General features: G+C 29.6%; 1 protein-coding gene and 1 long non-coding RNA gene across 6 annotated transcripts; both read right to left on the bottom strand.

The window, feature by feature from the left end:
• Positions 1–281: 281 nt before the first annotated feature.
• LOC145097360 (uncharacterized) lies at positions 282–3,979 on the bottom strand. Of its 4 annotated transcripts, none has more exons than XR_013704342.1 (6): positions 3,613–3,979; positions 3,398–3,441; positions 2,632–2,735; positions 1,816–1,919; positions 698–842; positions 282–531 (listed from the first exon to the last, which is right to left on the bottom strand). It is a non-coding gene; the product is annotated as an uncharacterized LOC145097360 (long non-coding RNA). The 4 variants fall into 4 exon arrangements; XR_013704341.1 differs by having other exon boundaries at positions 3,547–3,979; XR_013704340.1 differs by having other exon boundaries at positions 3,398–3,976.
• Positions 3,980–4,257: 278 nt separating this feature from the next.
• Positions 4,258–10,341, bottom strand: LOC145097359 (alpha-glucosidase-like). Of its 2 annotated transcripts, none has more exons than XM_079034903.1 (5): positions 9,962–10,127; positions 7,475–8,161; positions 7,136–7,366; positions 6,019–6,665; positions 4,258–5,326 (listed from the first exon to the last, which is right to left on the bottom strand). In XM_079034903.1, the coding sequence occupies exons 1-5, from the start codon at positions 9,981–9,983 to the stop codon at positions 4,436–4,438; spliced, it is 2,478 nt and encodes an 825-aa protein (XP_078891029.1). In that variant the 5' UTR covers positions 9,984–10,127; the 3' UTR covers positions 4,258–4,435. The 2 variants fall into 2 exon arrangements, with proteins under 2 accessions (XP_078891029.1, XP_078891028.1); XM_079034902.1 differs by having other exon boundaries at positions 4,259–5,326; positions 7,475–8,172; positions 9,962–10,341.
• Between the last annotated feature and the right edge of the window lie 3,842 nt (positions 10,342–14,183).

The following is a 14,183-nucleotide window of genomic DNA, read 5'->3' on the forward strand; positions in this document are numbered from 1 at the left end:
TCGAATTTATAATATCATCCGATTTATAAAATGTTGTTCGAAATTTATAATAATAATAATAATAATAATAATAATAATAATAACATTATTACTATTATTATTATTATTATTATTATTATTAAAATATATAATAAAAAATAATTAAAAACCGATTTTATAAAGTCGTTCGAATTTTATAATGCCGCCCAAATTATAAAATTTTGTTTGAAATTTGTAATAATAATAATAAAATTAAAAACAACAAAAAAAAAATAAAATAGGAAAAAAAAAACAAAAAAACAAAAAAAGACAAAAATGAGTGAAATTAGAAAAGAAATAAAGTGTTTATAGTAACCCCTTTATTTAATTCATAATTTATACTTAATTTCCATAGACTATTAAAACCGAAAAATCCCCTATCCTAATAAATAAGTAGAATCTGTCCACGTGTCAATCTCCCAGCAGCCCAAAATTGTGTTTTCCCGCTTCTTTTCATCATCTACATTTACGTCCAGATCATATTCATATACGTTCGCAATAAATCCGAAAAATCTGCATCAATAAATCAAAATAATATGCACAAATCGTAATTTAAAATTTCAAATTCCTTCGTATCCAATCCAATCCAATAAAATATGGAAGTTTGTTTATTATAATGGGAAGCTAATTATTATCCGGTCAATAAATCCCAAAAAATCTGCACAAAATAAAATCATACCGAAATATATACCACTATTCATTCTTTACGCTTCTATTTTCTTCACCATTCTGCTTCAGAAAACTCATTACAAACAGTATTCAATCCTTCCTCTCTGTACCAGTTATAATTTCTTCAGTTTATGATCGTTTGCTACATATTCATCCTCCAGGACAAGAACAACTACAAAATGTTAGCAATCTGAATTCATGCATTTATAAAAATTCGATAGCTGCATATATTTTTCATAGTTTTGATGTTTATGTACTTAATTCTTCAACTTTAACAACTGTACATGTATTTTTTTGGTCAGATAACATTATATTTGAATAAATGCCAATATTTTTTTACTTATTACTTTACAAAAATGCCAATATTTTTTTACAAAAATTTTTATACCGATCAATATTTTATTATTTCATTAATGGATTATTAAAAAAAAAAAAAAAAAAAAGCATTTGTCACTACTAATTCATGTTATCTAATTGGAAGTGGCAGGGGCAAAATCACAATATACTTTATGGTAAGGGATACTGCATTGTTTGCTTTCTGTTCTTCATATATCCAGGTTATACTCATCAATTTTTTTTGTGTTTACAATCTGTTTTTCTGTTCTTCATATCAACAATATACTTTACCTGTTATCAGTAAGTATTTGACTGTTTTTTCTTCATTACTATTCAAACATTTAAAGAAGAAATCCTATCCTAATTTGAAAATGATATTCTATTTGTCAACCAATGCAAATACGTTTTAAATCTTTCAGGATTTTAATGAATCCAAAAAATTAGGAGTATATTACTCTTACCTTCTTTAAATTTGCATCTCCATTTAAATTCTTATTGCTATCACACAGTTTACCCTTCATTCTAATTGACAAAATATTTTTTCTTCCACGACTTTTGCAAGAAAGAGATCATATAAATTGAGGTTAGTCCTTCTTCAATCACCACTAATAATCATATGTTTGTAAACCTAATTTAATAGCAATATACTTTTACTACGTAGTTTTCTGCGATTGTCTGCCTAATATTATTGTCCAGACTAAGAACATAGAGGATTAACACATACAAATACACACGCCTGGTATTGAAAACACACACGTACACACACAAATGCAAATAAGTATGGACTCTTACTCTGTTGGAAACAAACACACATTAATCAAGAAGTCTTATTGTTATTATTTGACTCTTTCTCCATTTTTTTCACCTGGCATTCGTTTTCTTGACATTGTCCACCACTGGAAGCACAAAGAAAAACAAGGAAAAAAGGCATCGGGTTAGTACTTTGATGTATGTGTATCTGATTGCTTTTTATCTGTATGTGTATCTTGCATATGTATCAAATTTTGTATTTCAGTTAGCTTTTGAAATATAATATAAATTACTCATAAATCATAATTTATTGTGTTGTTGCTGCTTGTGTGGTTAAATCACTTTATTTTACTTATTGCCACATTTCTTCCACCTTTTTCTTGAAATACATGAAAGACACCCTATTTAAAATTACATTGCTATTTCAGTTAGCTGTATGTGTATCTTTGTGTGTATTTCAGACAGTTCACTTTTGAAATCAATCACCAGCTTCTCATTAGAAGGAAAAGTCTACTGTTTCGATTTCAATTGTATGTATGATATAACATCCTACTTTCATAGATAAACAATAAAAAAAATTAATGGTTTAGTATAATATCTTATTTCATTTTATAAGTTATTTATTTTAAAAAGAATTAAACTAATTTAGTAATTATTATTGAAGTCATTATAAGCCTATAATGAGTAAAGTAAATTGCTATTTACAGTAATTATTATTGAAGTCACTATAGAGGGTAAATAATGTAAGCACATTGCTATTATAGGTAAAAGATAAAGTACAATGCCTATATTAATAAAGAGAGTAAAGTAAATCGCTATTTACAATAATTACACCCTCTAATATTTAATATAACTCACCAGCATACACTCAAATTGCCTCAACCCTACCCACTTCACGAGCAAGTGCGCACAACTCCTTCCCCAAAAAAGTTTGAATTTTCCCTTTTCTCTCCTCTCTCCATCTGAACACCATTCCAGGTAACATTAACAACAAAACAATATAAAAACAACAAAATCTTATTACATTATTTTCTACAAATTAGAAAAATAGGGAAGCTTTTTGCTATTTTGACAGTTTTTTTAATTTGAATGCACAATATAACAACAGACTTTGTTTGTTATGTTTAATATAACATTCTACTTTCTTTGTACTTTCAAATCACAATCTTTTAAATTACATTAAAAAAACACCAAATTTTTACTCTTTTATCAAGATCATTCCACTTATTAATAAAAGTAAATAAGAACCATCCAACAAAAAAGATGAAATAATTAAATTCATAAACGGTTCACAAGAAATTGTTTAAAACATAAATCTATAAGTTCCAATATAAATTCATAAGCACAAAAGCTGGTGATCACAAACTAATTAATCTTCTAGCATAAATTTCAAAAATAATTAATCATCTAGCATAAATTTCAAAAAGTGATTAACAATCGTTAGTTTCTCTACTCTTTCTATCCCATGTCCCTCCACCTACAAAATCTAATCATAATTTTAAGAAACATAAGCATTATGAATGATTTCTTGAAATTTAAAAATAATTATTATAAAAGGATCTATTTATATAATATATATGTTAATAAAAGAAAAAAATCACGGGTTAATCAAAAAGATTCATGCCTTGCGCCATCCTGTTATGCCTAAAACTCATACCAAGCAGTAACCTTGAAATCCAAAAATGGAAATAAATTAGCAATTTTCTAAAGATATAGAGAGAAATTTGGATATAATTATGCACTACAATCATACGTTAAATACTAACAAATTACCGTTGGAAACTCTTCAACCCCAATCGATTTCCATATTCACCAAAAATAAAACCCTATTATTTTTACCTATTAAAATCGCAGCTTCATAATCGGTTCAATATATCCCAAAAATCCCTCCAACTTGATCGGTAATTGCAACACATCCTTTTTAATCGGTAATCACAACACAACGTACCTCTTGTGCACCAATTTTCTTTTGAACCAAAGAGCGATGAGTTAGATCTTTGTAGAGGTATTTACTTTATCTATATTAAAAATGAGTTGGATCTTTGTGTAAATCTTTAATCCAATTTCACACCTAACCTAAAGTTTAAATTTAGTCCCTATACTTGTAAAGAATATCAACATGAGTCATGTTTACTTTTTTTTACACGTATTTAGTTACCTTTTCATTTTTAAATAATTTTCAATATATATATATATATATATATATATATATATATATATATATATATATATATATATATATATATATATATATATATATATATATATTTCAATCATTAGTACCTTCACAATTTTTATTTAACACAATAAATTACTCTATAAAATTTATATGTTTCATCATTGACGTTTATTTTTTAAAATAACAATTAAAACTTACATGCCCTAATTTATTTCTTTTATACATATTTTTTTATAAATGTCATATTTACTCATAGTATAGTAAAACATATTTACCTGTAATTTATATTTTTAACAAAAACATAGATAAGTATCCACAACAATGTATATATTAAATTTAACTAATCATTATATACTTGTAGACAAAACTTCTATATTTATAATTTAATAATTTTTATTTTTTTATTATCATTTTAAATTATCAATAGTGTTTTTCTTTTTTTTATCAGTGTATGAAAATCACGGGTTTTAGTATTTTATAAAATTATAAATTTTTTATTTTTTCTTCACCACCACCGCCGCCAAGGTCCAACGTGAACTCGAACCCTTCACCTATCAACTCAGACAAACCCGTCATCTCCACCGTGCGAAACTTTCCAGCACCACAAATCTTCACTGTCCCTGTATGTCCCACGTCATCACAACCCGTCTTCCCTGAAACATTTTCCAACCCAATTAACGTCAGCTTCTCGATAATCCACTTCCGACTCAACGCAAATCCGCCATTATCGACCTCCGATTTTAAAATCACAACTTTCCCCTCAAATCGCGTCGAAAATCTCACCAACGTCCAGTTCCCACCTTCTCCCCCAAACCCTAATTCCTCCCCATCGTCCAAAAACACCTCCCCGGTGCTATTCTCACTCCCACTAACCGCCACCAGTATGTGAAACGGCGACTCCTTGACTATTTCCGTGGTCAAACCTTCTCTCTGCAACGCGATTATATTCCCTTCGCGAATATGAACGTTTATATGGTCAGCAGGTGAATCGAGTGTGACATAACTCCCTGATTCTACACTCACCGAATTGGAATAGTTGAATAGATCGAACCAGTTTCCAGATGGAAAGTATGCGTCGATAGAAACTGTATTTGGGGTCAAAACAGGGGAGATTAATACACCTTTTCCGAGGAGAAACTGTGTGCTGATATCGTAGGTGTTGGTGTCTTCCGGGAATGAGAAGAAGAGAGGTCGGGCGATGGGAGTGCCATTAAAATGGGCTTCGTACATTAACGTGTAGAAATAAGGGAGCATTTGGTAACGAAGGCTGAGGACTTTTCGAGATGTTGCTGCTACGGAATCCCAAAGGTAAAGCTCTTGTCTTGTGCTTTGTATGTCAGAATGGTCTCTTGCAAATGGGTAAAAAGCACCTAACTGCAAATCACATAGTTTGAAAGTTACTCAACTATAACATTTTGCTTTCTATGCTTTTTACACTACAATCACAGTGAAAATTGCTTTGTGTTTGAAAGATCATGTTGTAAGTGTACATGTTTTCCAAGGTATAATGCTGTAATAGGAAAATGGAAAATGGAGACAGGATGATATAATTTATCAAAATAAATTTAAAAATAGGATACTAGTTTTGGCATATAACCCTAAAATACTATATACTTGGGTTAAATGCAAAAAATAACAACTAAAACTTTCATATATATTTGAGTATTATAGCATCCTAGTTTCCTTTCTTTGTATTGTATCAGTGTACTTTCAATTTTTTCTTTTCTAATGTAGTTTGACTAACTATTAACTAAGACATTGTACTTTCAATTTTATCCTTAAAAGACATTATACTTTGAAAAATCTACCAAATTATAGTAGTGAAAATTGCTTTGTATTTTCGAAGACATTGCTATAATTGTCTAGTTTTGTCAAAATACAATGTTGGAATAGGAAGAAATGAAAGTATAAACAAATAATGAATGTATGTCGCTAGTTTTGCATCTAACCCTAGTAATTTCAAAAAGCCTAAAATTATTACATGTTCAACTGTCTTACTTCTTGAAATCTCTAAATAAATTGTGCTTTCAGATATTTTTTGAAAACAAAGGGTTCACAATGCGTACCTGAATCCATCGCTGACAGAGTTCTTCGGTAGTATTTCCGAAAAAGCCACAAATATCAGCCCCCACCATTGGAATCCCAAACAACCCGGAATTCAAAATACTCGGAATGGAATACGCCAAGTCATCCCATGTCGCAGCATTATCTCCAGTCCAATGTGCTGTAAATCTTCCGGACCCCACAAACGTCGATCTCGAAAGTATAAACGGTCGTTTTCCCGTTATTTTGACCAAAGATGCCTTTGTTGACCTGGCTTCCATAAATCCATACAAATTATGGGCATCATAAGCAGTGATGTTCCCAAAATGCAACGAACTTGCAGGAACCGTTTTGTTATTAATCGGCATTTGGATTCCAGAGTTGTTGATTTTATAAGGAGGGTTATCGAGTTTTGAAGTGGGAATTGGAGGGGAGGAAATGGAATTTGCTTCTTCATTCATGTCGAGCCAAATTCCATCAAATGGAAGAAGATTGTGAAATCTTTTGATTTCATTACTCCAAAAGATTCCTCCTTTTGGATTTAAAAAATCCGGGAAGTTAACAATTCCAGGCCAAACCTCGCCTACATATGGTATTCCTTCACGTTTTATATAGATATCGGCTTTTAGTCCTCTTGTGTATGTTTCATATGTTGTGTTCACACTGATACCTACAAGAAACCATTAGACCAATATAAATTCACACTTTACTACAATGCAACATTGTTTTATATACGATTAAATGCAAAAAATAGTAATGTACTTTCGTCGATTTGTTTATTATATGTATAGCATCCTACTTTCATTTCTTTTTATTACAAAATTGCATTTTGAAATATCTACCAAATTGTAGAACTGTTATGCAAAGATAAATCGATGTGCATTGCTATAATAAGGAAATTTTGAAATTACAATGCTATAATTGGGTAGTTTGTTTAAAGTATAGTGTGTTAATAAGAATAATAACTGAAAGTACAATCGTGTAATAGAAAGAAAAAGAAATTTAGATGGCTATAATAAACAAATATGTGAAAGTAGTCAAGTACGTTGTTATTTCTTGCATTTAGACTTTTTTTAATCTATAAGAGACAATTGTGTATTAAAAAGTGATTGTGTATTAAAAAGTGATGCGGATAAGTACCTGGATCTAATATGAGCACATATTTTTGACCACTTTGGTGAAGAGTTTTAACAAATGTTGACATTTTATCTAAAGGAAAATTGATGGGGTCTAAAGTGAAATCTTTATAAGCATCCATATAGTCTATATCTGTCCACATAACCTCCAACGGGATCTTGGCTTTTGCATATCCAGCAACAACATTCTCAAGATCCTCAACATCTTTGTAACCCCATCTACACTGATGGAATCCTGTAAACCAATTTACCAATATGTATATTATTAGCTTAATTTTGTAAACAAAATAAGTCAGTTTTCAAATTGGAAGGGAGAATCCAATTAAAACGTAAATGAACTCACCGAAGGACCAATAGGGCATGGGAGTTGGTCGTCCGATTAAACGAGTGTACTGATCCATGACTAATTTAGGCGAAGGCCCGCCAAAGAAATAGAAATCAAGAACACCCCCAATTACCTTATATGTAATCCTATCACCTTTATACAAAACATCCATACCATTGCTATTGAGCAGCAATACACCATGAGTAGTCCCGGCCACCACTTTACCATCAAAATCTGGTGATCTGACATCCATATAATACGGATGTGATCCATACAGATTGAGATCAGGATTGGTGCTTGGGATATCAGCATTCCAAAGGGTTAGGGTTTGATTGTGCACTAATTTGAACGAACGCTTGGTGTGCTCTCCGATACCATAGATTGAGGATCGGTTAGCAGGAAGTGAAGATGTTAGTTCGAGGTACTGATCTTTGAAGATGAGGACAGTCTCGGAGGTGTCGAAGAGTATATCACTGGTGGAGCGACGGGCAATTGTGAATCCGAATTGAGTGATTGTACCGATTGTGGTGTTGTGCAATGTTAGGATGAGGTCGGAGGTGGGATCTGAGAGGAGGAGTTTTGTCGGAATTTGTTGACGGATTTTTAGGGGCAAATCGAATGTTTGTGGTTGGCGTGGAAGGATTTGGGTTGGAATTTCCCATCTTTGGTTCTTAGCATCGATGATTCGAACCCTCAAACAATCAACTGTTTCAAAGCTTTAAAGAAAACATAAATTTGAATTATTCACACCTTGTTATAGCAATGTGTGTTCTTGGGAAAGAAATATTTAGTACATTACTATGTTTGAAATCCAATAAAAAAAACTGAAGAAAACATATCAACAGTGAATTAGATTACAGTGCAATAGCATAAAAATGTCTAATTTAGTTGAAAAAAATCATGATAATAAATCTTTTTCCCAAGGTTTTAAAAACATGTGTATAAGAAAATTTTAAAGGTATATATCAAAAATGAAATATATATATATATATATATATATATATATATATATATATATATATATATAGGGTAAAGTGAATATACCTAACAACCTTATATAAGCTTAGGTACCTAACCTCATCAAACTACGTCATTTTGCATTAAATTTTCATTGCAATCATCCAAGGTTCTTAAACTTCATCCTTAAACTTGATTTACTTCAAAAAAATTTGGAAATTCATCATTATATTTCTCCTACATCCTTTCATTTGTAGCGGTAGGATATGAAGCACATCAGGTGGTATTTGATAGAAAGACGTGATGTAAAAGAAAGATATTGGTTAAAGTTCAAAGATTTTGGAAGTAATCAAGTTATGAGGTTGAAGTTTAAGAACCTTAGGCAATTACAATGTAAGTATGATACAAACCGATGTAGTATTATGGAGTTAGGTACCTAAGCTTATATAAGGTTGTTAGGTATATTCACTTTACCCATATATATATATATATATATATATATATATATATATATATATATATATATATATATATATATATATATATATATATATATATATAAACTAAAAAAGAACGTAAATTATGACTTTGAAGTAATGTTAGGGGCTAGATCTTGATTTTTGAACCTCAAATATTAATCAACAAGTTATTTCATAGGAGTGTGTAGAAATTAACCAATCCAGTTGGAACCAACTCATCCAATTACAAACCCGACCAATTGGATTGGATATCCAATTGCAGTTAGATTGGAAGGATGCTAAATTTCAAAATCAATTGGATTGGATCTGCAATTGGATTATCCTGGCAATTCAATGGATACTCGAACCGGTATCCAATTTTAATCTAATAAACATTCAATATTATTATCCAAATCCAATTAATATTATTAATTATTTAATTAAAAAATAAGTTGAAAACATGAAGTTAATGTCACTTTCTTAGTCTTATTTGGCGGAATTATTTGTGATTTTATTTTTAGTTATTATAGTTATTTGATATAAATGAAATAAATTTTGTTTGGATAAAAGAAATTAATAAAGGTAAAAAACTCATTTTAGGTCAAAGATAGACTAAAAACGTAACAAAAACACATAATATAGATCTTAGAGTTAAAAAACTTCTTAAGGACCAACCACACACTATCCCAAACCTTATGGACCATTCCCGCAATTTACACTAACAAATATTAAATAGATAAAACCTATCCAGTACAATATTGGTTCAGCTATAAAATCCAATATATAAATAAATAAATTTAATAAATGATTGGATTTTAATCAATGAATTCATTTCATATACAGAATAAATAAATAAAGAGATCGAAAGAAAATGAGAAACTCAAACATATTCGAAGTTAGTATAGGAATTGATTATCGATCTTTTCTGATTAAAGAACAGTTTAGATTTCAAAACTAAGATTAGAACAAAAGTTAAAAATATCCAAATAAATACAAAATTTAACTTTAGATTGTTCTACCGCTTGAAAACAAAATAACAGAACATAATTGATTCTGGAAACAAATTGAGATTTGACGAAATCAGAAGTACCTTGCGAAGAGTTGAAGCTCATCGATGTCAGGTCCAAACAACGAAGATTTCTTATTCAGTTGAAGATCAGCGACCAATGATTTTCCAGACGAACCTAGGGCAATAGATCGGAGAGAATACCCATAACCAATCGCTTCCGGCTGTTTAATGGAATCAGCGAGCGTTTTCCGATGATCAATCGAGAGTAATATCAACAGTATAACTGCTATCGTCGCCATTGTTTCCAGTGGAGTCGTCGCAGAGTCATGGGGGTCTATGTTGCCGCATTTTTTTATGGGTTTAACAAATAGCAAATAGCGAAATTGGAGTCCAGTCGTCCACTGAAGTCTATGCTTGTTTTTAAATGCTTAATTTTGTATCATGTGTTCCATGAGCCGGCCGAATTTTCTTTCACCGATTTGTATATAGAGAGTGCGGGTCATTGATATAGATAATAATTTGAATTCCTAATTGTTCTATCAAGATTAATTAATTAATTACTGTTTCTAAAAAATGTGCGTAAAATCTGATATATTTAGTTTTGTTTCAATATTTTAATTGTCTTTTAATTTCTTTTTTTACTAAATTTAACTATTCAATTTTTATTTTTAGTGTAATATAGTGAAACTTTAACTTTATATAAGAAAAGTAAATTTTCAAAAAAGTCGTAATATTTTCAAAAAAGTTACACTTTAGTCTCAAGATTTTTTTTAACGTAAAAGTCCTGATTATTTCATTTTGGCTCAAGTTTACAAAAAAAAAAATTTCTTTTAACAGGAAATGACATATTATTGCGTTTTTACAAATAATCGAGACTTTTATATTTAAAAAAAATCTTGGAACTAAAGTGCACGGCCGGTCCATTGATTTTTAATGCCCGGGATGAGATTCTAAACTAATGTCTTTATTTATTTAAAAAATAGTAAAAATAAAATAAATTTTACAATCAAACCAAAACAAGGTTATACAAACAAAAGTATACATAAAATTCATCTAAAACAATGTCTTCTTGCATTTTTTGAAGCAAAAACATCTATTATTTTATCATAATCAACACTTCGTAGGAATTAACTTTCAATACTCAAAATTGCTAATCCATTTAATCTTTCTTGAATCATGGTACTTCGAAGATATGACTTCAATAACTTCAATTTCGAAAAACTTCTTTCCGCGGAAGCAACTGTGACCGGTACCGTCAACAAAATCTTATATGCCACCAACACATTGGGAAACATGTCCATCTCCTTTGCAAACTCCATAATTTGAATAGCTGTCCAAGGAAGTTCACCTTTATATGCTTCATCCGGCAACATTTCCTGCAAAACTTGTAACTCAATAAATAAATCTTTTCCATCAATATCAAGTTCCTCACCATTTGTCAAACTAGTTTCAAGTTTCTTACAACATTTTTTAATTCATCATCAAGTAAAGATTTTAACTTTGAACCATCAAACAAAAATCCAAAAATAGATTCAAAATGTTGCATTTGCTCAAATCTACTTCTCAATTGAGTTAGAGCCATATCTACTATAACAATAAAATAATCAGTTCTAAATTTTTCTTGAGATGATTGTTGTTCTCTTTCGGTATTTGGAACTTCATCAAATTGTTTTTTTCTACTATAAACACGTTTGATAGGAAATTTTGGTTCAACTCCAATATTTTCTGCTATGTTTTTAGCCTCATTAATAGCAGTGTCAAACCCATTTTTCCTATATTTTTCAAAATAATTAACTAATCCTTCTAAATTTTTTATTGCAACATCAAGAATCATATCTTTGGATTGTAATTTTTTACTTACCAAATTAATTCTAAATAAAATTTCATGCCATATCACTAAACTTAAAATAAATTCAAAACTAGAAAATTCACCATCTACTAATGATTCCACATCTCTACAAACCTTACCATCATCACTCACTTGAGCTAATTTTGTTAATGCTTCTTTTATTTGAAAAAGTTGAGTTTTTATTGCTTTAACACTTTCAATGTGACTTTCCCAACGAGTACTAGACAATGATTTTAGGGTTAACTCATCTACATGGTCAAGTAAAACACTCCATGAGCTAGAAAAAACATTATATATTGTTTGACAAGTACCAAAAAATGTTTTAGCTTTATGACAAGAGTTTGCCATATCACACAAAACTAAATTTAAACTATGACATCCACAAGGCATATAAAAAGCTCTTAAGTTTATATCAAGCAATCTTTTTTGTACACCTTGATGTTTGCCTTTCATATTTGCTCCATTATCATATCCTTGTCCTCAAATACAATTAATATCCAAGTTAAGAGATTTTAAAGCATTTTGTAAAACATTAAAAAGTCCTAAACCGGATGTATCTTCTACCATTAAAAACTCTAAAAAAAACTCTTCTACTTTTATTGGAACATTTGCAACATCAACACATCTAATAATCAAAGTCATTTGCTCTTTACGACTTGCATCCGGAGTGCAATCAAGAATTACCAAAAAATATTTTATTTTTTTTATTTTTCTAATAATTGCACTTTTAACTTCGAATGCCAACAATTCAATTAATTCATTTTGAATTTTATGACTAAGGTAATGAAAGTGACTTTTTTTTTATCTTGAATAAGTTGAAAATGGTGTTTCATTATTGGATCAAACTCAGCAATCATTTGAAGTACACCTAAAAAGTTACCATTAGATTTCTCATATATTTTTTCATTAGTTCCACGAAAAGCCAAATTATATTCAGCTAAACATTTTACAACAGCAATAATTCTTACCAAAACTTCTTTCCAATATTGAGTATCTTTTTTTATTCTTTCTTGTAACTCTTTATCAATTGTTTCATTTTTCCTTAACCTAAGTCGTGTTTGTGTCCAAGTTTTTAAATTAATCATGTGTTCAGAACTATGTTCATGTTCATTTAATTTTTCACTAAGATGTTTCCAATCATTAATTCCTTCGGTTGCCAAATTACTTCTAGATGTAGCTGTTTTAAATAACTTACAACAAAAACAAAACACTTTATCAAGTTCTTTTGAATACACCAACCACTTTCTATCATAAGAATCACCATTCTTTAATTTACGAATATAAAATTCACAAGAAAAATGTCTACCTAGTGCATCTTTTGGAAAAATTTTGTTATTTTCAATTTCCCTAATAGGCCATTTTTCTACAAGCAAATCTTTCATTTTAAAATCTAACTTATCCCATACCCTTTGATCAAAAATATTAATATCACTAGATTTATCAACAAAATCATTATTTTCATGATCACTAGAATTTTCAATAGGTTCATTAGAAGTTTCAATTGGACCTTTAGAATTATCAACAAAATCATTAGTTTCAACATCATTAGTATTTTCATCATTATTTTCATTTCTAACAAAATACTTATTTAAAGATCCTTGTAATTTATTAGTAAGATCCTGTTCTTTTCGTTTTCGTTTCCTATTTTGAGCACCAGATGGTTGTTTTCTAGGAAACATATTTAAACTTCACAACAAAAATTGTAATAAAAAAGATGTATTAATAACAAAGAATGATACAACCTGAGATTAGTAATCCGTGAGATTAGCAATCCGTATCCACAACCCGAAGTTAACAATGTATCCACAACCTAAACAAAAAAATAGTATCTTTTAGATTTTCAGAAATTAAATTAACATGCTATTCATAAATCAAAAAAACAATCAGATTATTCAAAAATCAGAATTTAAAAAAATCAACATATTATATTCATCCAATTATTCAGAATTCTGAATTAACATCTCAGCAAAATCAAAATCAGAATTCATATCGCATCTCAGAAAAATCAAAAACAAAATTCATATACAGATTCAACAATAGACATACTATATCAGATTCAACAATAGACATATACATAACTTATCAGATTGACAGATTATATAAAAACAATCAAAATCAAAAACATAACTTGATCATAATTTCATAAAGCAAGAGCAGTAGAAGAAAAAGAAAGAAAAAAATTACCTGTAAAATTAATGAGGCTTAGTGTAATCCAGTTTCCTTAACACGGTAAGTCTGTAATCTTGGATCGGATGAGTTGAATGGAAAGTTCACTTCTCGCTATATAAAAAAACTGAAATTTCAAAAACTTACTGGATTAGGAGTTATGCAAGAAACTTTCAATTAGGTTATGTAAGAAATTTGAAAGATTAGAAAAAACTTACAAGATTGATTAGGCGTTAGGACCTTAGGGCTTATCGCTTATGAGGACGAATTCATCAATCATCACAGTGT

This window comes from Lactuca serriola, chromosome 4 (genome assembly GCF_051521515.1).
Source record: "Lactuca serriola cultivar US96UC23 chromosome 4, Lser_US96UC23_V15, whole genome shotgun sequence".
NCBI classification, from domain to species: Eukaryota; Viridiplantae; Streptophyta; class Magnoliopsida; order Asterales; family Asteraceae; genus Lactuca; species Lactuca serriola.

Excerpts from the sequence above, each read along its gene's own strand:
- LOC145097359 (XM_079034902.1), bottom strand. The coding sequence starts at position 10,179 with ATGGCGACGATAGCAGTTATACTGTTGATATTACTCTCGATTGATCAT. Across the intron at positions 8,173-9,961 it reads GAGCTTCAACTCTTCGCAAG|CTTTGAAACAGTTGATTGTT; the intron begins GTACTTCTGATT and ends TTTTCTTTAAAG. Across the intron at positions 5,327-6,018 it reads TCTGTCAGCGATGGATTCAG|TTAGGTGCTTTTTACCCATT; the intron begins GTACGCATTGTG and ends TGTGATTTGCAG.